Raw genomic sequence first — 22,435 nt, forward strand, 5'->3', positions numbered from 1 at the left:
TCATCAGGATAATCAGCTGTCTGGATTTTCCTCCATAGACCACATCTGGCACAGTACTAAAGTCGACCTCAACCTACAGGGATCAATAATTATAGGTATGTTAATGACAGTAATAACCATATCAGTGTACTCCTTTCATATCCCAGCAAGGCAAACTGTCTAATTCTATGGCTCTAGATGATACGTCCTGATCGATATAAATCCCCTGCAATACCTACTCCTGCCACTAGCTGTTTAGCATTCTTTATAACTAATGATTTACTAAATACTATACACAAGTTTTTGCTGAACCCATACCTTTCTACTCAATAATCAAACATCTTAACGTTTTGAAAATGTGTCTGCACCTTGGAATGCTGTAGATTTGTACACTTCCTTAGTATCCCTCATATAAGAGTGCGTCAAATAATGTTATGTAAGCCAATGTTACTCATTGACTGGTTTTACCTTGAACTCAGGGCATCAACACTATCTAGTCAAAAAATGGTTGTGTGCTAAGTGCACACTTCTCTCCCTCTCACTCAAAGTCCATGCTATGTGCGGATGGGAGCCGGATGTGTCTGAAGACATGGAGGTGTTAGCAGAATGAAAGGTCAAGGGTCACAGACAACAGCTGACTAAGATGATAGTGGCATATGCTGACGGACACTAGACATTTAACCAGAGATGCCCCCACCAACTCACCTTTGGCCACCTGAATGAATATGGTTTTGCCCCATTTCACAAATAACAACAATTAATAAACTTATGCTCTAATAAACAACCCATTAGTCATATTGCTTAAACTGATATAAAATAAGTTAGACATATTTACTTCATATTTGTTAGTGAATATTGTAGTAAGGTAATTTCCGATTTGTTAAACAAATTGACTTTCACTATGAACGTGACTTCAAATAGGTAAAAGAACATTGGGAAACCCTGTAATTATTTGCATGTACCCTTGTCACATCGGACCTTTGCATCCCACGAGGATGTGGGAGACATCTCCATGTGACTCGGTACGTTTGTTATCTCCAGGAATCCCAAAGAATATACCCCACACTATCGCCCACCTCAAAATCAACCAATGAAAAGGTTCCACACACTAGGTTGCGTGGCACTATTTCAGTCCCTCATGCTATCTCTTAACTCTATCTATCGTCGCCAGCTTTGATTAACTCTAAACTCCCCACCAGACTGCACCTGCCAGACCTGTTTGTGGATCATGCATACCAAAGGAAGTACAGAATGGTAAATGTTATTTTCTTCATTATATTTCACACATCAGACAATATTTCCGGTTAAATGGATTGGTTTAGCATAAGCACAACTCTGATCGAGGGATGACAGTGAATACACACATTTCAATTTGTTTCCCATAAATTATGAAACAAAAATGGAATTGTTACATACATTTAATATGTTTGTTTAAAACAAACATACTAGCAGTTATACAGGCTTTTAGAGGGACTTACTAAGGAACATTTCAAAATGTGAATCTGAGAGGAATAAACAGACACAGACAGTCATAGACTGCAGGATAGCAGGGTATTATAGTATTCATTCTTGCTTTTCAATAAATACACTGTTTTGTTCATACGTTCAGAGGGGGCCGATATCAGAACAACTTACAAGTCAGGTCACATGCTGCGCACTCAGTGAATACAAGAGGCTAAATTAGATTTGAATTGTAATGTTAAAATACCACTCAGGGGTTGACAATCTGTGGAACAATTGCTTTGAATATGTTTCCTCAGGTCAGGAGCCCCATGTCAAAAGAGCAGTGAGATCTCCTCACTTATTTCAGTTATTCCTTCTGTGCCTCGACGGATTTATTAGTTGGAATCATTCCTGTTTGATCATAATGAAGGAAAATGAAACTGTTCACTATATGGATTCGTTGCGTTGTAATAAGGTGTGCGCTTCTAATTTTATATTTATATATTGAGAGTTTGTGTCACTGATCTACACACAATACTCCATAATGTCAAAGTGGAAAAGTGTTTTTAGACAGTTTTACAAATTCATTAAAAACGAAAAGCTGAAATGTCTTGAGCCAATAAGTATTCAACCCCTTTGTTGTGGCAAGCCTAAATAAGTTTAGGAGTAAACATTTGCTTAACAAGTAACATAATAAGTTGCATGGACTCACTGTGTGTGCAATAATAGTGTTTAAGATTTTTGAATGACTACCTCATCTCTGTACTCCACACATACAATTACATATCTATAAGGTCCCTCAGTCGAGCAGTGAACTTCAAACACAGATTCAAGCACAAAGACCAGGAAGGTTTTTCAATGCCTCGCAAAGAAGGGCACCTATTGGTAGATTTGTCTAAAAAAAGCAGACATTGAAAATCCCTTTGAGCATGGTGAAGTTATTAATTACACTTTGGATGGTGTATCAATACACCCAGTCACTACAAAGATACAAGCATACTTCTGTAGAGGAAGGAAACCGCTCAGGGATTTCTCCATGAGGCCAATGGTGACTTTAAAACAGTTCCAGAGTTTAATGGCTGTGATAGGAGAAAGCTGAGGATGGATCAACAACCTTGTAGTTACTCCACAATACTAACCTAACTTACAGAGGGAAAAGAAGGATGCCTGTACATAATAAGAATATTCCAAAACATGCATCCTGTCTGCAACAAGGCACTAAAGTGATACTTAAAAAAATATTGCAAAGCAATTAACTTTTGTCCTGAATACAAAGTGTTATGTTTGAGGCAAATCCAATACAACACATTACTGAGTACGATTCTCCATATTTTCAAGCATAGTGGTGGCTGCATCATGTTGTGGGTATGCGTTTAATCGTTAACGACTGGGAGTTTTTCAAGATAAAAAAAGAAACGGAATGGAGCTAAGCACAGGCAAAATCCTAGAGGGGAAACCTGGTTCAGTTTGCTTTCCACCAGACACTGGGAGATGAATTCACCTTTCAGCAGGACGATAACCTAAAACATAAGGCCAAATCTACATTGGAGTTGCTTACCAAGAAGACAGTGAATGTTCCTGAGTGGCCGAGTTACAGATTTGACTTAAATCTACTTAAAAATCTATGGGAAGACCTGAAAATGGTTGTCTAGCAATGATCAACAACCAATTTTAATTTTGAAAAGAATAATCTTGCACAATCCAGGTGTTCAAAGCTCTTAGAGACTTACCCAGAAAGACTCACAGCTGTAATTGTTGCCAAATGTGCTTCTATAAAGTATTTACTTATGTAAATTAGATACTTCTGTTTGTAATTTTCAATAAATGTGCAAACATTTCTTAAAACATGTTTTCACTATGTCATTATGTGTCACGGATCCCCCCGGAACTGTCATTATGCACACCTGGTCCCTATTCCCATTTGATTAGTAATTGTGCAAGTGTGTCCTTTGTTCACCATTGTCCTGTCAATTATTGTTCCAATGTCCATTGGTTCCTGTGCTATGTTGTTTTAGCTTTAGTGCCACGTATATTGTGCAGATGATTACGGGTCTCGTCCCGTGTGATAATCATTATGCGATTGTGTATTTATTCGAGGTACTCGTCGCTCTTTTGTTTGGGTTTCTACCCTGTGTTTGTATACGTGTTTGTTTGGTCTTTGTCCCCTTGCCTGTCACGCCCTGACCATAGAGAGCCTTTTATTCTCTATGTTGGTTAGGTCGGGGTGTGACTAGGGTGGGTAATCTAGGTTGTTTTATTTCTATGTTGGCCTGTGTATGGTTCCCAATCAGAGGCAGCCGTTTATCGTTGTCTCTGATTGGGGATCATATTTAGGCAGCCATTTCCCCACTGTGTTTTGTGGGATCTTGTTTTGTTTTTGTGTAGTTGCCTGTGAGCACTCCAGAACGTCACGTTTCATTTGTTCTTTATTGTGTTTTGTTGTTGTGCGGTTCACTTCAAATAAAATGTCGAACCGATTTCACGCTGCGCTTTGGTCTGAATGTTCTTACAATGATCATGACAGTGCCTTTACACGGCACGCTATAATTTGGGAATTAAAAACCCCTATTACGCATTCCTGCGCCTGTCTCCCGATCCCTTTATACCAACGTGACAATATGGGGTATTGTGTCCAGATGGGTGAGAAATATATTGAGTACATTTTGAATTCAGGCTGTAACACAAGAAAATGTGGAATATTTTCTGAAAGCACTGTAAACAAAGATCTAAGTAGATATGTTATCTCATCTTTCTTGCAACATTTTTAATGATAAACAATATTGTTCCTGGAAGGATACAGTCAGTATATTCTTTATCTATTGCAAGTGTGTTTTATTTCTATCTAACCAATTATAAAGTTGAGCTATACCTAACTCCATTGCCTAATTCAGTTAACTGCACAATTCAAAATTGACAGCTTGCCACTACCACCTAGGGACTTGTTCTAAAAGGGATATAGAAGGTGTTAGACAATATGGCAAAAAAAGAACATAGCCTATCAGAAGGTATGGTGGAACTGTTACCATATTGTTCATACCAAATCCTTTCATATCCATATTAAATGTTGAGTGGTAGGGACAAGGGGTTAATTTGGAATTAAGCATGTGTCTCTACATCAGGGGTAGGCAACCATGGAGACACGATCACGTCTCTTTTTTTATTTGTGGGAATGGTTGGGAACAGATTTCCAAAATTAAACACTTTTTTAGCTAAATTCCTGGTGATTTTACATTCTTTTTTTACCAAAAAGTTAAATCCCCCCACAAATCACATTTGCGGGCCGGTTTTGGCCCGTGGGCCATCTGTTGTCGATCCCTGCTCTACATGGTGTGTAGTCAGGCAGTATATTTAAAAATAATTACCTAAGTGTCATCTCTCCTAGCTGTTGCTCTTTTGAAGACTACAATCAGACGACAGAATGGCTTCTGAGCCGGACGAGACATAGGCCTAAGATCGCAGTGGTGTGTGGCTCCGGCCTGGGCCTGCTCGCCGATGGTGTTACCAACAAAGAGATCTTCCCTTACGCAGATATCCCCAACTTCCCCGTCAGCACAGGTGAGATGAAGTTGCTGTCACAAACGTATAATGTGTCATGATAATATTGATATGAGACTAATGACAGTATAATGTGGTCTCTACCCAGCAAACAGTGAACGTTCCTACAATGTTAAGATGAAGTTCCAATGGAGTCTTAATTTGGTTTACATCCAATGTTAGCATGAAAACTTCCTATGACTGTTTTTAAAATGTCCTGGCAAAACCTACTAACATTCTGGGAATTCAGAAGTAACCAGAAATTGTTTGCTAGGTATAAACTGTCAATCTATACTACCCCCCCCCCCCACACACACACACACTTTGACAAATATAACAGGCAACGCCTCTCTGTAAACATCACCTCATCCCAATTAGCTTGTTCACTGATTCTCCCAAACATCAGGTGAACCTGTGTAGTGCTCTTAATTATGCCTGCACAGCAGAGGAATTTACATTTTCCCTCAATGATTCCATTGACACACCATTGCAGCTAAGTAGTTTATTATTTACTTGCTGAAATGCATTTGGGATTTCTGTGTGTCTTTGTCAAAATGTCACATGGAAAAACAAATCATAACCAGCTGGCGGGAAAATGAACCAAGAATGAATAACTACGCCCCATGAATAAAATATTATAACTAGAGTAAAAATAGGCCCTAATATCTGCCACATGGAATTCTTATTATGATCTCATGGACATATTTAAATATTCATCATGTGGAGGTGAATATAAAATGTCTGCATAAGCGCTCAAATGTTCACTTTCCTATTATTATTAGAGTAAGGTGGGTCTTTGCAGAAAAGCCATAGCCTCCTGTCTCGTAACCATCTTTTGTTGTGTCTTTGGACAACAATAGCATCATAAATAAACAAATGAGAAGCCTAGAAATAACATTATTTGATAATGTTGCCTTCATTAGACAGAGCTGACATTTTTTTTTAATTATCTTCAATTCAGGTTTGTTTTGTGTTGCAGTCTTTCCAATTAAATTCTAGTTAATTTAAGCTTGTCAGAGAGGAGCCCATTGAAAACACTAATCGATGTTCAGTGCAGCACTAGACTTCTCATTTTTTGGTAAATTAAATGGAGAGCATAATGATTGGCAAACATTCTAAATGAGTGTGATTTCAGACAATACTAATATTGGTGTTTGCCTGTGAACAGGTGCTATGCTGTGTGAACCTGTAACAGCAAACAAAAACAAAAAAAATTGGCCAATCCAATAACCTGTAAAAACAAAAGGGCCAGATTTAATCAAATCCACACAACATAACACATAGCAGTATCCAAATAAAGGCTTAGATAACCAGTACGATAGTGAATCCTTAGAAATACATTATTTGCTTGGTCACTCACACCAAATCTTTATAAAATTACATCCAGTTACCCTCATTAAAACAAGTTAATGCAGCAAAGGAATGGATTCTGAAGTAACTTCAATGGACAGAGTAATAACTGACACCATCCTCCCCCTAAACTTCCCTCTGCCATCCATCAACCTCTGACGGAGGAGAAGAAAGTCACTTCTCTAAACAGTGTTGTAATCATTCAGGTCCTATCTCACGATGCAGCACTTTTCAACAAATCGCCTCTGACAAAACTCAGGGTGAAATTAACATAATCTCCACACCACCGAACACAACTCTGCTGTAGTCTGAGAAGGGTACTAAACAGACCACTACAGTTGACATTTGACAGTGGATGACTACAACTTTGCTGTAGTCTCAGAAGGGTACTAAACAGACCACTACAGTTGACATTTGACAGTGGATGACTACAACTCTGCTGTAGTCTCAGAAGGGTACTAAACAGACCACTACAGTTGACATTTGACAGCGGATGACTACAACTCTGCTGTAGTCTCAGAAGGGTACTAAACAGACCACTACAGTTGACATTTGACAGCGGATGACTTACACTTTTATTTCAATAGCACTGATACTGTTCCAACACTGCATGCTCTCCTGAGTACTACAGTGCATTCAGAAAGTATTAAGAACCCTTGACTTTTTCCACATTTTGTTACGTTAAGGCCTTATTCTAAAATTAATTAAATAAAATGTTTTCCTCATCAATCTACACACAATATCCCATAACGACAAAGCGAAAACTGGTTTTTAGACATTTTTGCAAATGTATTCAAAATAAAACAACAGATACCTTATTTACATAAGTACTCAGACCTATTGCTATGAGATTCAAAATTGAGCTCCGGTGCATCCTGTTTCCATTGATCATCCTTGAGATGTTTCTACAACTTGATTGGAGTCCACCTGTGGTAAATTCAATTGATTGGACATGATTTGGAAAGGTCCCACAGTTGACAGTGCATGTCAGAGCAAAAACCAAGCCATGAGGTTGAAGGAATTGCCCGTAGAGCTCAGAGGCAGGATTGTGTCGAGGCACAGATCTGGGGAAGGGTACCAAAAAATGTCTGCAGCATTGAAGGTCCCCAAGAACACAGTGGCCTTCATCAAGACTCTTCCTAGAGCTGGCTGCCTAGCCAAACTGAGCAATCGGGGGAGAAGGGCCTTGGTCAGGGAGGTGACCAAGAACCCGATGGTCACTCTGACAGAGCTCCAGAGTTCCTCCGTGGAAATGGGACAACATTCCAGAAGGACAACCATCTCTGCAGCACTCCACCAATCAGGCCTTTATGGTAGAGTGGCCAGACGGAAGCCACTCCTCACTAAAAGGCACATGACAGCCCACTTGGAGTTTGCCAAAAGGCACCTAAAGGACTCTCAGACCATGAGGAACAAGATTCTCTGGTCTGATGAAACCAAGATTGAACTCTTTGGCCTGAATGCCAAGTATCATGTCTGGAGGAAACCTGGCACCATCCCTACGGTGAAGCACAGTGGTGGCAGCATCATGCTGCAGGGATGTTTTTCAGCGGCAGGGACTGGGAGACTAGTCAGGATCGAGGGAAAGATGAACGGTGCAAAGTACAGAGAGATCCTGCACCAGAGCGCTCAGGACCTCAGACTGGGGTGAAAGTTCACCTTACAACAGAACAATGACCCTAAGCACACAGCCAAGACAATGCAGGAGTGGCTTCAGGACAAGTCTCTGAATGTCCTTGAGTGGCCCAGCCAGAGCCCAGACTTGAACCCGATAGAACATCTCTGGCGAGACCTGAAAATAGCTGTGGAGCGACGCTCCCCATCCAATCTTGACAGGATCTGCAGAGAACAATGGGAGAAACTCCCCAAATATAGATGTGCCAAGCTTGTAGCGTCATACCCAAGAAGACTTGAGGCTGTAATCGCTGCCAAGGGTGCTTCAACAAAGTACTGAGTGAAGGGTCTGACTACTTATGTGATATTTAAGTTATATTTGTAATAAATTTGCAAAAATGTCAAAATATGTTTTTGATTTGTTATTATGGGGTATTGTGTGTTGAGTGATTAGGGGGGGAAAACAATTGAATCAATTTTAGAATAAGGCTGTAACATCAAGGGGTCTGAATTCTTTCCGAATGCACTTTATATAGTCTACGTCAGATTATAAACCGGGTGGTTTGAGCCATGGATGCTGATTGTCTGAAAGCTGTGGTATTTTTAAGCAATAAGGCATGGGGGAGTGTGGTATATGGCCAACATACCACAGCTAAGGGCTCTTCTTACGCACGACGCATCGCGGAGTGCCTGGAGACAGTCCTTAGCCGTGGTATATTGGCCATATATCACAAACCCCCGAGGTGCCATATTTCTTTTATAAACTGATTACCAACGTAATTAGAGCAGAAGATTACATACACTCAATTAGTATTTGGTAGCATTGCCTTTAAATTTTTTAACTTGGGTCAAACGTTTCGGGTAGCCTTCAACAAGCTTTCCACAATAAATTGGGTGAATTATGTGGACTTGCCAAAACTATAATTTGTTAACAAGAAATTTGTGGCGTGGTTGAAAAACGAGTTTTAATGACTACAACCAAAGTGTATGTAAACGTCCGACTTCAACTGTAGGTCCCATTGTATGTACAGTTGAAGTCGGAAGTTTACATACACTTAGGTTGGAGTCATTAAAACTCATTTTTCAACCACTCCATAAATTTCTTGTTAACAAATTATAGTTTTGGCAAGTCGGTTAGGACATCTACTTTGTGCATGACACAAGTAAGTTTTCCAGCAATTGTTTACAGACAGGTTATTTCACTTATAATTCACTGTATCACAATTCCAGTAGGTCAGAACATTAAGTTGACTGTGCCTTTAAACAGCTTGGTGAATTCAATAAAATGATGTCATGGCTTTAGAAGCTTCTGATAGGCTAATTGACATCATTTCAGTCAATTGGAGGTGTACCTGTGGATGTATTTCAAGGCCTACCTTCAAACTCAGTGCCTCTTTGCTTGACATCATGGGAAAATCAAAAGAAATCAGCCAAGACCTCAGAAAAACATTTGTAGACCTCCACAAGTCTGGTTCATCCTTGGGAGCAATTTCCAAACGCCTGAAGGTACCACGTTCATCTGTACAAACAATAGTACGCAAGTATAAACACCATGGGACCTTGCTGCCGTCATACCGCTCAGGAAGGAGACGCGTTCTGTCTCCTAGAGATGAACATACTTTGGTGCGAAAAGTGCAAATCAATCCCAGAACAACAGCAAAGGACCTTGTGAAGTTGCTGGAGGAAACGGGTACAAAAGTATCTATATCCACAGTAAAACGAGTCCTATATCAACATAACCTGAAAGGCCGCTCAGCAAGGAAGAAGTCGCTGCTCCAAAACCGCCATAAAAAAGACAGATTACGGTTTGCAACTGCACATGGGGACAAAGATCGTACTTTTTGGAGAAATGTCCTCTGGTCTGATGAAACAAAAATAGAACTGTTTGGCCATAATGACCATCGTTATGTTTGGAGGAAAAAGGGGGAGGCTTGCAAGCTGAAGAACACCATCCCAACCGTGAAGCATGGGGGTGGCAGCATCATGTTGAGGGGGTGCTTTGCTGTAGGAGGGACTGGTGAACTTCACAAAATAGATGCCATCATGAGGAAAGACAATTATGTGGATATATTTAAGCAACATCTCAAGACATCAGTCAGAAAGTTAAAGCTTGGTCACAAATGGGTCTTCCAAATGGACAATGACCACAAGCATACTTCCAAAGTTGTGGCAAAATGGCTTAAGGACAACAAAGTCAAGGTATTGGAGTGGCCATCACAAAGCCCTGACCTCAATCCTATAGAACATTTGTGGGCAGAACTGAAAAAGTGTATCTTCGAGCAAGGAGGACTACAAACCTGACTCAGTTACACCAGCTCTGTCAGGAGGAATGGGCCAGAATTCACCCAACTTATTGTGGGAAGCTTGTGGAAGGCTACCCAAAAATTTTGACCCAATTTAAAGGCAATGCTACCAAATACTAATTGAGTGTATGTAAACTTCTGACTCACTGGGAATGTGATGAAAGAATAAAAGCTGAAATAAATCATTCTCTTTACTATTATTCTGACATTTCACATTCTTAAAATAAAGTGGTGATCCTAACTGACCTAAGACAAGGGAATTTTTACTAAGATTAAATGTCAGGAATTGTGAAAAACTGAGTTTAAATGTATTTGGCTAAGGTGTATGTAAACGTCCGACTTCAACTGTATGTACATGCAGAGAGTATTTCAATACAGCAGTAGTATTTGACTTCTATTGGACTCTCTCATGCTTGGAGTATGAACAACACAAATCGGACATCTTCTGTGAAATTAAACATGAATGAAACATAAATTCACCGTTTTTATTTTCTAACCCTACTTGAAACATGCTGTATCACTAACCTCCCATGACAGAATATTCTTGTGTTCTGTGTCCTTCGCAGTCCCGGGTCATGAGGGGTGTCTGGTGTTTGGTATTCTAAAAGGCAAATCCTGCGTCTTCATGCAAGGCAGATTCCATCTGTACGAGGGCTATTCACTCTGTAAGGTAAGACCAAATACAGATTCTGACCGATGAACAGGTAATAATATATGCCATTTAGTAGATGCTTTGATTCAAAGTGACTTACAGTCATGCGGGCATACATTTTACATATATGGGTGGTCCCAGGAATCAAACCCACTACCCTGACATTACAATATTCATGCTCTTCCAACTGAGCTTCAAACTGAGCTACGAAGGACCCCATACATTTAGAGACTCCCAGTACCATGACGAAGACTATATCTATATTATTTTGGTATAGGCCATATTTAAACATCCAACATTAAGACATTTGCTTTACACTACTAGTCTTTCTACTCTTTTACCTTGCTGCTCCACCCTTTCCTTTGAGATCAGGGAAACATAACATCAGATTATTTTAACCATCAATATCCCTAGCCTCCATGGATTCAACCCAGTCCCTGCTCATCTATAACCCTTACACATTCCCGCTACGGCGACACCGGATGTTTTGAAATATTCATCACCAGTGTGTGCGCTTTGCTTATATTAGCCATCATAAAGAAGGAAAAGAGTGAAACAAAATGGGTCCTTTCCTTTGGAACGCTATGCTAAAAACTCTCCACTGTGGCTCAACAAGGTCATGTTAACTGAAGGAAAACTCCTCCTATTTGTATAACAGAGAGGGGCTGGCATCTCTGGCCTTGGCCCATTAACTTTATCTGTCACAATCAGGAAAGTGGGAGGCAGGAAGACGATTGCTGAAACCAGCCTGGGAACTGCTGACTCTGCACAAGGCTGTATATTTTAACAAACAAAGTTTAGGACAGGGTCGCCACTGATCTGGGCCCTGTTTCTTAAAAATATCCCTGGCAGTAATGAGGTCATTGTTGGGTCATTCGGTGTGAATTGAACAAAATGTCAATGAAGTGTAGTATTTTTCAGAAACTAGTACAAAGAAGTGTCATTTAAGAATGAAGCCATTTTCTCAAACAGCTTGTAAGGTTGTTGGGCCAAATGTTGAGTGGATGAGAGGTATGTACGTGTTGTGACGCTTGTCTTATTTGTATATAAAAGTATTTCAAAGCAGCAACTTTCTATATGTAGGTTTTTGCTTGGTCGCGATTTACAGCCCCAATCAACCAGTCAATCAGCTGTAGCACTGCATATTTATGATGTCACTCCAGAGTTAAATGAGTCCTTTCCTTCCACTAAGCTGGTTAAACACACACTGGTTAAGACAGCATAAATGCAACCCTCTCTAGACCCTCTAGACCTCCAAGACACTCTATACCCCCTAGACCCTTGGTAAATGGCTAAGGAATCTTCTGTTGTCCGGAGTGGCGAGGGAAATTCTCAGAGCAATTACGACGTTGACAACATAACATGAGTCAACCATCATGGCTGCCGGACACCGGCACATAAGTGAAGCACAGGCTTTTTGGCTTTCACTTAGGGTCACCACATTGTACCTGTCAATCAATAGCACTAGTAAATAGCACATTACTCATTCTCATCCTTTGATTCTGACGAGTCGAGACAATAATTTGTTCCTATTGACCTAGATTGCATTGAACGGCGAAAGTATAGACATATTGTATAACAGTCTATGAGAACAGCCGGAGACAGTCTAAAGATGTGTAATTATGATGAGATATTGAAGCGCCATTTCTACCTCCCAGGTGCTAGACAGTAGACATGTCATCATGTTCTCATTGACTGTGACCACAGAGGAGGGCTTAGGTTGCAGCCTCGCCATTGGACAGAAGTATCTTACACCGCAAGAGGCTTTGGTGACAGTTTATAGGGAGACAGAGAGAACAACAGACTAAATGATGCCCTCTAGATCAATGTCTTATCACCTATGGGCTGTTTCTCAATTCTGACCTCCACAATATTGTTTTCACTTGTCAATTCTCTTCAGATCAGAGTAGATGTAGGATAGGACCCAAAGGAGAGGAAGTAACTTTACACTGCTGAGATGCAGCCCATAGGTGAGCACTGTCACAGTTAGGGTTGCAAAGGGACGGTATATTACTGGAAACTTTAGAAGTTTACCATTAAACTATCATAATTTTAGTCTCTTTTAAGGATTTTATGTAATCTGTCACAAGACATCTAGTGGCACGTTTGGGTACTTCAGATTATCACAGGTGTCTGTAACAAACTCTGGCCCTCTGTTTGGCCTTGTCACATAATATGGTTTTACAATTTAAAAACAATTGAATGACAAATCTGTAAAACATTATCCTATATATAAACCATGAACTTAGTGTCCCGTGTGGCTCAGTTGGTAAAGCATGGGTTGTGGGTTCGATTCCCATGGGGGACCATTATGAAAATGTATTACTGTAAGTTGCTATAAGAGGGTTTTAGCATGAAATATAATTAAAAAATGTTTTTACAAACTTTTATTTATTTTATTATGTCAATATGTATTTGTTGTCAATGTTTTGCCGTCAAGCTGGTTGCAGTTGTGAAAAAAGTAAATAGTTGCAGAGTTAATTGAAAATAATACCATTGTTGATTAGATGCTTTTTTCACTCAATCAGCTATTTTCTCTTGAACCAAATGGTCTATCTACTAGAAACTCATGGACAATATGGACACAGATATAATAAATTAATAATTTATATGAATTTGTTTTGTTATTCAAATATAAATTACCAAAGTTCCAGTAGATTGCCATAGATTTTCTGTTAATTAACAAATTACAGAACATTTCAGTAAATTACCGGTATCTTTGCAACCCTACTCATGATAGATAGGAAACCTATCTTGAGGGCTGACTGAACATGCAGCAAAACGTGTAAGGTGTTAGAGAAGAACAGGTGTGATTACAGTGGATGTTGGATCGCTTTCCTATGGCTCAGTACACCAGACAAAGCGACAAATCGATTTCTGCTAAATTTACCCCAGCACATGCAACCGATACAGCTGTGGTTTCAGCCTGCCATCTGCCCACTGTCCGTCTTTCTCCCTGTCTCTTTCTCTCATTCTCTCCCTTCTTTTCTCTCTCTCTTTCTTAATTTCTGTTTCCCCCACCACCACCACCACACAATCTCACACTCTCTACTCTCGTCTCCACACACCTCTCCATGTCTTCCCTGTTCTGCTCACTTTCTTTCCCAACATTATCGGACAGCAGTCCAGTATGTGTGACAGGGACACCAGGGTGTCCATACACTCCATCAGCCCAGGGACACATCCATGAGTCATTGTATCTGACACTTCCGACACCAACATCGCACCACTCTCACAAGAGTTATGTAAAGACAAAAGAAATACAGAGAAGTTGAAGCTAGCACTCAGTCAATATCTAGAAGGCATGGTGATGCTACTAGTTTGTTACTAATTTCCATACACTTTATTTTATGATACACTTTGTTCCATGGGTTTTGACATCAAGTGCTTGGTACATAGCAGAAAAGGAATATGGTTTTGCTTTGTTGAATGACACTCACACAAGTGCTCTCTCCCTCCCTCCCCCCTGATTTGCAATCAGGGTGTGAGCTGTTATCTCTCTCATCTCAGTGTGTCGGTAGGAGATGCATGGCAAGGTTAATTAGCTGGCTTGCTTCGTTAGCCCTCCCTGATCTCCTCTCCCTCTGTGAGTGGTGCCTTTAATACAAACTGCTAGCATGCAGCTGGAGTTAGCCTTGGCGCTAGTTCTGTATTGTATAGTGGCTGTTATTGGAGCATGATGAGTGTTATTGGCATGCATGTTTAATTAAGATAAACATGTATACACATCAAAAAAATCACATATCCTATGCCACACACAAATATACATGCAGGTGAGGTAAGGAAAGACATGGAGGAAGGGAGGGAGGGAGGCTTGAAAGGTGATCTGGCATTGAAATATACTGCTCCAAAAAATAAAGGGAACACTAAAATAACACATCCTAGATCTGAATGAATGAAATAATCTTATTAAATACTTTTTTCTTTACATAGTTGAATGTGCTGACAACAAAATCACACAAAAATAATCAATGGAAATCCAATTTATCAACCCATGGAGGTCTGGATTTGGAGTCACACTCAAAATTAAAGTGGAAAACCACACTACAGGCTGATCCAACTTTGATGTAATGTCCTTAAAACAAGTCAAAATGAGGCTCAGTAGTGTATGTGGCCTCCACGTGCCTGTATGACCTCCCTACAACGCCTGGGCATGCTCCTGATGAGGTGGCGGATGGTCTCCTGAGGGATCTCCTCCCAGACCTGGACTAAAGCATCCGCCAACTCCTGGACAGTCTGTGGTGCAACGTGGCGTTGGTGGATGGAGCAAGACATGATGTCCCAAATGTGCTCAATTGGATTCAGGTCTGGGGAATGGGCGGGCCAGTCCATAGCATCAATGCCTTTCTCTTGCAGGAACTGCTGACACACTCCAGCCACATGAGGTCTAGCATTGTCTTGCATTAGGAGGAACCCAGGGCCAACCGCACCAGCATATGGTCTCACAAGGGGTCTGAGGATCTCATCTCGGTACCTAATGGCAGTCAGGCTACCTCTGGCGAGCACATGGAGGGCTGTGCGGCCCCGCAAAGAAATGCCACCCCACACCATGACTGACCCACCGCAAAACCGGTCATGCTGGAGGATGTTGCCGGCAGCAGAACGTTCTCCACGGCGTCTCCAGACTCTGTCACGTCTGTCACATGTGCTCAGTGTGAACCTGCTTTCATCTGTGAAGAGCACAGGGCGCCAGTGGCGAATTTGCCAATCTTGGTGTTCTCTGGCAAATGCCAAACGTCCTGCACGGTGTTGGGCTGTAAGCACAACCCCCACCTGTGGACGTCGGGCCCTCATACAACCCTCATGGAGTCTGTTTCTGACTGTTTGAGCAGACACATGCACATTTGTGGCCTGCTGGAGGTCAGTTTGCAGGGCTCTGGCAGTGCTACTCCTGCTCCTTCTTGCACAAAGGCGGAGGTAGCGGTCCTGCTGCTGGGTTGTTGCCCTCCTACGGCCTCCTCCACGTCTCCTGATGTACTGGCCTGTCTCCTGGTAGCGCCTCCATGCTCTGGACACTACGCTGACAGACACAGCAAACCTTCTTGCCACAGCTCGCATTGATGTGCCATCCTGGATGAGCTGCACTACCTGAGCCACTTGTGTGGGTTGTAGACTCCGTCTCATGCTACCACTAGAGTGAAAGCACCGCCAGCATTCAAAAGTGACCAAAACATCAGCCAGGAAGCATAAGAACTGAGAAGTGGTCTGTGGTCACCACCTGCCGAACCACTCCTTTATTGGGGGTGTCTTGCTAATTGCCTATAATTTCCACCTGTTGTCTATTCCATTTGCACAACAGCATGTGAAATGTATTGTCAATCAGTGTTGCTTCCTAAGTGGACAGTTTGATTTCATAGAAGTGTGATTGACTTGGAGTTACATTGTGTTGTTTAAGTGTTCCCTTTATTTTTTTGAGCAGTGTATATTCACCAATTGCCACTCCTAGCTTGCAAACTGACAGAAATGTGCATTTTCATGAGTCACTGTACACTCCACACACACGCACACACATGCACACGCAAACCATGTTTATGGATGTTGCACTAGTGGTGCCGTGTGTATGTGTCTGTGTCTGTCAGTGGTCTGACTTACAAATGTAGGATCTTAATTTGAGCCAGTTTTCTACAGCAGGAAAATAATGCTGCAGCAACAGGAAATGTGAATTCATATGTGGATTATAATTCATGCAAAGAGCAAAAATTGGACAGCACTCTGGTGAATAAACTTAAATGAACATATGTTTATTGCCGCACTCAAATACACTACAAGTTTACCATTTCTTGCATTTCAGGAAAGTTCTCTTGCAACAAGATCCTACATCTGACCCTATTGGGCATTTCTATATCAAGAGAAGTGTGTGTGTGACAGAGTTACAAGTCATGGCTGCATGCTTCTGGCAGATTGTATGCACATCTTGTGTATTACTGGTGCTGGAGATGACCAAGGATGGTCCAAGAGTTGTCAGAGAATAATACAAACATTTTATGTCTCATTTCTCCTCTTCCCCTTAATGGTACAGTAAAGTGTTGGTAGCATTCTCTTCACCTCTCTCGTCCTTTCCTCTCTTCTATATTTATCACTCCCTCCCTTTCTCTAACTCCCTTTTCCTGTTCACTCGTCCACTCCTTTCTCCTCCCCTCCTCTATACTATAATTCTCTTGTTCTCTCTCTCTGACTCTCTCCCCACCTATATTTCTCTCCTCTCCCTCTCCATCCCCCCCTCTTCTCCCCCAGGTCACATTCCCGGTGCGGATCTTCAAGCTGTTGGGCGTGGAGACCCTCATTGTGACTAACGCCTCAGGGGGCCTGTGTCCGGACTTCAAAGTGGGCGACATCATGCTCATTAAGGACCACATTAACCTGCCAGGCTTCGCCGGCCAGCACCCTCTGTGCGGCCCCAATGACGAACGGTACAACCAGAGACAGGGAGACAGAAAGATTGAGGGAAGAAAGGGGAGACAGGGGTAGCGAGGGGAGGTAGGGAGAGAGGGAGAGGGGTGTGGGAAGGCACATCACCCACTGTGCAGCTACAATGATGAACGATACAGGCAGAGAGATGGAGAGAGGCAGGGAAGAGGGACAGGGAGAGGGGTGGGGGGAATGGGCGGAGGAGAGTGGAAGTGATGGAGGGAGAGTCAAGGAGAGAGAGTGAAAAATGTAGTATAGTCTGAAGCACAAAGGTGGGAGGAGAGATGGAAAGAGAGAGAGTTGCAGTCAGTGAGAGAACTGAAATAATCCCAGAGAGAGGAAACACGGCGAGGGAGAGGGGAAGAAATACATACTCTTCAAGTAATCTATCTAGCTCACTAGGTTACATGGAACCTGTAATACATATTTTCCCTTTACAGCTAGGAGGTTGTAGATTAATGACAAATATACTGTATGTTGACTAGTAAAGGGATTTCCAAGCATTGTGCTCAGAGAGCTACAGGTAACTACCAAAATAATGGAAACACTTGAGTAAATGAGGAATACAAAGTATATTGAAAGCAGGTGCTTCCACCCAGGTGTGGTTCCTGAGTTAATTAAGCAATTAACATCCCATCATGCTTAGGGTCATGTATAAAAATGCTGGGAAGGCTATTATTTTGGCTACCTTGGCTCTGTTCCAACAGGATGACAATGCCCCCATCCGCCGGGCACGATTGGTCGGTCACTGAATGGTTTGATGATCATGAAAGCGATGTAATGGCGGTCTCAGTCACCAGATCTCAACGAGACAGTGTTTTCCACCACCATCAACAAAACACCAAATGATGGAATTTCTCGTGGAAGAATGGTGTCGCAACCCTCCAATAGAGTTCCAGACATTTGTAAAATCTATTTCAAGGTGCCTTGAAGCTGTTCTGGCTCGTGGTGGCCCAATGCCCTATTAAGACACTTTATGTTGGTGTTGCCTTTGTTGGCAGTTGCCTGTATTCTCTGTATACTATCATTATACTGTATTATATTACAGTATTATTCATATTATTAATAGTAGCAGATTCTTGGTAGATTAGGAGAGATGCATTGCAATAGTATTTGCTCCATATGTCCCATCGATAAGGCAGTATTGATTGACTGTGCTCTGCTCCAGGTTTGGGATCCGGTTCCCCTGCATGTCAGATGCCTACAGTAAGGACCTGAGGAAGCTAGCTCTGGATATCAGTCATGAGCTGGACTATACCAACTTTGTGCGGGAAGGGGTGTACTGCATGGTGAGCGGGCCCAACTTCGAGACCATCGCTGAAGCACGCATGTTGCAGGTCTTGGGGTGCGACTCTGTGGGTGAGTGGAGACAACACAGGCCTACCGGCTACAACCACGAACGGGTTTTCATCACCAGAACTGGCTATGACTTGAGCAACAAATTACAGTTAATGTTAGGAAATGGTTCAATTTAAGTTTAAAGGAGCAATAGCTAGATATTTAATACAACTTGTGTTTCAAAATGCTGTATCAAGATCAAGCATCTACTCAGGAAGGGGATGTTTTGTCAGAGAGACAAGTGACCACCAGCCACAACATGGTTTAACAACGATATAAACACAGACGAGGCTTGCTCACTCTCCTTTTCCCCTTTTTAGTTCATTAACACTGCTCTAATTGGACTTCCCTCGTAAAAACACCCACGCTGGGCTCGTTAATAAATGATGGTGCTAGCTCTGCTAACAGAGCCGACTCATGCTAATTAGCTTAGCGATTAGGTCAACAGATAGACCAACAGGCTGCTACATGCTGTGGCGCTAATTGGTCTGATGATTTGATCCAGGATCAAAATACAACACAAACAAATATCTGTAACAATGTACAGTGGGCAGAACAAACGAATGACATCTTTCATTATCCACTCCCCCTAAGAACATGTATTTTGCCGACTTGTTACCTTAAGAGCTTGTTGTTGTTGTTGCCAAGCGATGACAAAGCAAAGCCATTTTGGTTCCTTGTTTTGGTGACCTATTGAGTTATTACTCCTGTGAGTGTAGTATTCTTTAATGTGAGAGTCCAATTCAGGTCTGCCAATCCATCATTTTTTATGTGGTGTTTTTTCTTTACCATGCTTGAGTTTCAGCTTAGTGGAGGCTGTGTTTGAGTGAGTGAGACCTTTGGCTTAATAAGTGTTTTTAATTCATATGCTTTTTGGTTATGCCTGTAAAACATGTTTTGTCGTTGCATTCGTACAGTATGTGCCTGTGTAAGTTGTATCCATGTTTATAGCATGGTTTTAATGATATGTGAGATCTGGCCTGTGTTCCCATTAAATACTAACATGGGAATGGGACCAAATCTCAGGGAATGGGGCCAAATCTCAGGGAATGGGACCAAAGCTCAGGGAACGGGACCAAAGCTCAGGGAACGGGACCAAAGCTCAGGGAACGGGACCAAAGCTCAGGGAACGGGACCAAAGCTCAGGGAACGGGACCAAAGCTCAGGGAACGGGACCAAAGCTCAGGGAACGGGACCAAAGCTCAGGGAACGAGACCAAAGCTCAGGGAACGGGACCAAAGCTCAGGGAACGGGACCAAAGCTCAGGGAACGGGACCAAAGCTCAGGGAACGAGACCAAAGCTCACGGAATGAGACCAAAGCTCAGGGGGCAGTACACGGAGGGGGTTATTAATGATGCTGAATAGTATAACCACCTCTCTACACACACAAACACACAACCATGACCCAGTGCCACCCACAACCCCTGTTGGATATTTTGCCATTTTCTCTCTGCCCCTCCCCTCCCACCCCTCTCTCGCTCTCCATCCCCATGAACCTGTCAACCTCCGCTCCTGTCCCCATCTGCACTCCCCACCCCCTTTCCTCTTCCCCATAGGCATGAGTACGGTCCCAGAGGTAACAGTGGCCAAACACTGTGGCCTGAGGGTCTTTGGTCTCTCACTCATCACAAACAAGGTATTGATTGACTTCTCTTATTGCTGTATATCATTTGATGTACCTTATCTGCACACACTGTGAAAAGCTCAGCATTGTCTATTCTATCATCTGTTGAGTAGTTATTGAGTATAGGTACCGGAGCATCTTAATGTATTCTTATTATCATTGTGAAGGTCTCCCTGGACTACAGCCGCGAGGAGAAGGTGAACCATGAGGAGGTCCTGGAGATCAGCAAGATGAGGGCGGAGCATCTGCAGATGATGCTCAACACACTTATCGCCCGCTCCCACCAGCTGGACGAGGGCATCAATGTCAACTGAAGGAGAAAGGGGGATGGAGAAAGAGACAGAGAGACATACTCTAATGTTGAAGCACACTCTCTCTCTCACCAGACACACACAGAAACACAGACATGTACACACACATGTGCACACTTGCATATCATTCACTGTGAATCTTTACAATAATCAACCATCCATGATGAAAGAATTTAGTACATTTTCTAGTTTAATAAAATGTTCTAAAGTTGTTGTTTTTTTACACAAGAACCAGTCTGTTAAAAAATGTAAATGCTTATTTGATGATAGAGCACTGATATGAGAATATGTAATGATATGAAATGTAATGAATATGTAATTATTTGATGATAGAGCACTGATATGAGAATATGTAATGATCCTATTTAACATCAGCTGAAGGGCTGCCACTACCAGTTGTACAACTGAACACCTTCAACTGAAATGTGTCTTCTGCATTTAACCCAACCTAGGTATCCCCCTTACCTGAGGAAATTCAGAGAGAGAGAGATTATACATTCATTCCACAAAATGTTTTTCTCCCAAAAATAAATGTGAAAAACCTCCAACCAGAAAATAGCATTTAATAACAAATAGTGGGGAAAAAAATATGCAACTGAACTAATGTACAGATGATGGTGCTTTTCTCTTCAAATTCCTCTTGCTATTCAGAGCTAGTGACAGAAAAAACATGTCCTGTATTAATATAATTATACAGTGTTCTTTTTTGTTATCCCCTCACTGTTTAGAACGAGAATCAAACTATTATTTCTGTGCTTCATTGTTTTTACCACACAACACGAGTCTGTTTCATAGAGTTGATGAAAAAACTATTTCCATGCTAAACAATTACAGTGTTACGAATTAGTTTGACTGTAATAACAATGAGAGCTCATGTAGAAATAATATGTTTCTTGTAAGAATTTACACAGCAACAGAAACAATTTATAGAAAAACGTGGTATCTTGCCAAAGCAAATACTCTGTTCACTGCCTTGCCTTACAGTAAATCGAAGTGCATTCATCTATAAAGAAAACACTGCCATCTTTCACAGGGCTCCTCAGCCAATATGGTGCAGTGGTACCTTCTCCACTGTAGCGATAAGCTTGGAGAACACTGATGTGTTCATAACAAGGTTTTCCCATTGTAAATATTTAGATACATATATAAATAAACATACAGTAGATATAGATCATAGACAGACTTTAAGTGTGTTTATTTGTGTCTGTGTGTGTTCGTCAGTGCATGCATGTGTGTGAATATTGTGGCGGCAGGTAGACTAGGGGTTAAGAGTGTTGGGCCAGTAACTGAAAGGCCTCTGGTTTGAATACCCGAGCTGACAAGGTGAAAAATCTTTTGTCGTGCCCTTGAGCAAGGCAATTAATCCTAATTGCTCCTATAAATTGTTCTGAATTAGAGCGTCTGCTAAATAACTAAAAGGCAGTGCACATGTGTGTAAAAATGGGGTAAACCAAGGTTAAACCAATCTACTCAGGGTCAGACTCAAAGTAAACATGTGAATATAACCACATTGGATGGATATTCAGGAATTCTGACCTTGTGCATTGGTTAGTGGTAAAGGAGACAGTAGAAGAAAAGTAGCCCTCCCCTGAGACAATGTTCAGCTTGAAGAGACAATCATCTCTCGTGGTATACAATAGACAAGACCAGGGTGGCTGATTCTGGTCGTGGAGGGCCTCTGTTGTTACAGTCAGTCCAGGGCCCGTATCCACAAAGTCTCAGAGTAGGATTGTGATCTAGGATCAGTTTAGCCTTTTTGATCACAATAAATAAGATTACATGGCCTTGTGTACACGGAGCCTGAACAATACGGCTGAACTAACACATCTGATTGATCTAATCATTGTTGTGAGAGGAAACTAAAATACATATCGCCAC

The 22,435-nt window shown here is 41.7% G+C and overlaps 1 protein-coding gene across 2 annotated transcripts; it reads left to right on the plus strand.

Moving 5' to 3' along the window:
• The first annotated feature begins 969 nt into the window (after nucleotides 1–969).
• pnp4b (purine nucleoside phosphorylase 4b) lies at nucleotides 970–21,733 on the plus strand. 2 transcript variants are annotated; one of them, XM_014201177.2, is made up of 7 exons: nucleotides 970–1,233; nucleotides 4,805–4,977; nucleotides 10,790–10,893; nucleotides 17,110–17,285; nucleotides 18,452–18,642; nucleotides 20,179–20,258; nucleotides 20,414–21,733. In XM_014201177.2, exons 1-7 carry the CDS (start codon nucleotides 1,208–1,210, stop codon nucleotides 20,558–20,560), a joined length of 897 nt encoding a protein of 298 aa, XP_014056652.1. In that variant the 5' UTR covers nucleotides 970–1,207; the 3' UTR covers nucleotides 20,561–21,733. The 2 variants fall into 2 exon arrangements, with proteins under 2 accessions (XP_014056652.1, XP_045574439.1); XM_045718483.1 differs by having other exon boundaries at nucleotides 1,084–1,233; nucleotides 4,790–4,977.
• Nucleotides 21,734–22,435: the final 702 nt, after the last annotated feature.

The sequence above is a fragment of the Salmo salar genome, chromosome ssa05 (assembly GCF_905237065.1).
Source record: "Salmo salar chromosome ssa05, Ssal_v3.1, whole genome shotgun sequence".
NCBI lineage: Eukaryota > Metazoa > Chordata > Actinopteri > Salmoniformes > Salmonidae > Salmo > Salmo salar.

Excerpts from the sequence above, each read along its gene's own strand:
- pnp4b (XM_045718483.1), top strand. The coding sequence starts at position 1,208 with ATGCATACCAAAGGAAGTACAGAATG. Across the intron at positions 1,234-4,789 it reads ACCAAAGGAAGTACAGAATG|TGTCATCTCTCCTAGCTGTT; the intron begins GTAAATGTTATT and ends TAATTACCTAAG. Across the intron at positions 10,894-17,109 it reads AGGGCTATTCACTCTGTAAG|GTCACATTCCCGGTGCGGAT; the intron begins GTAAGACCAAAT and ends CTTCTCCCCCAG.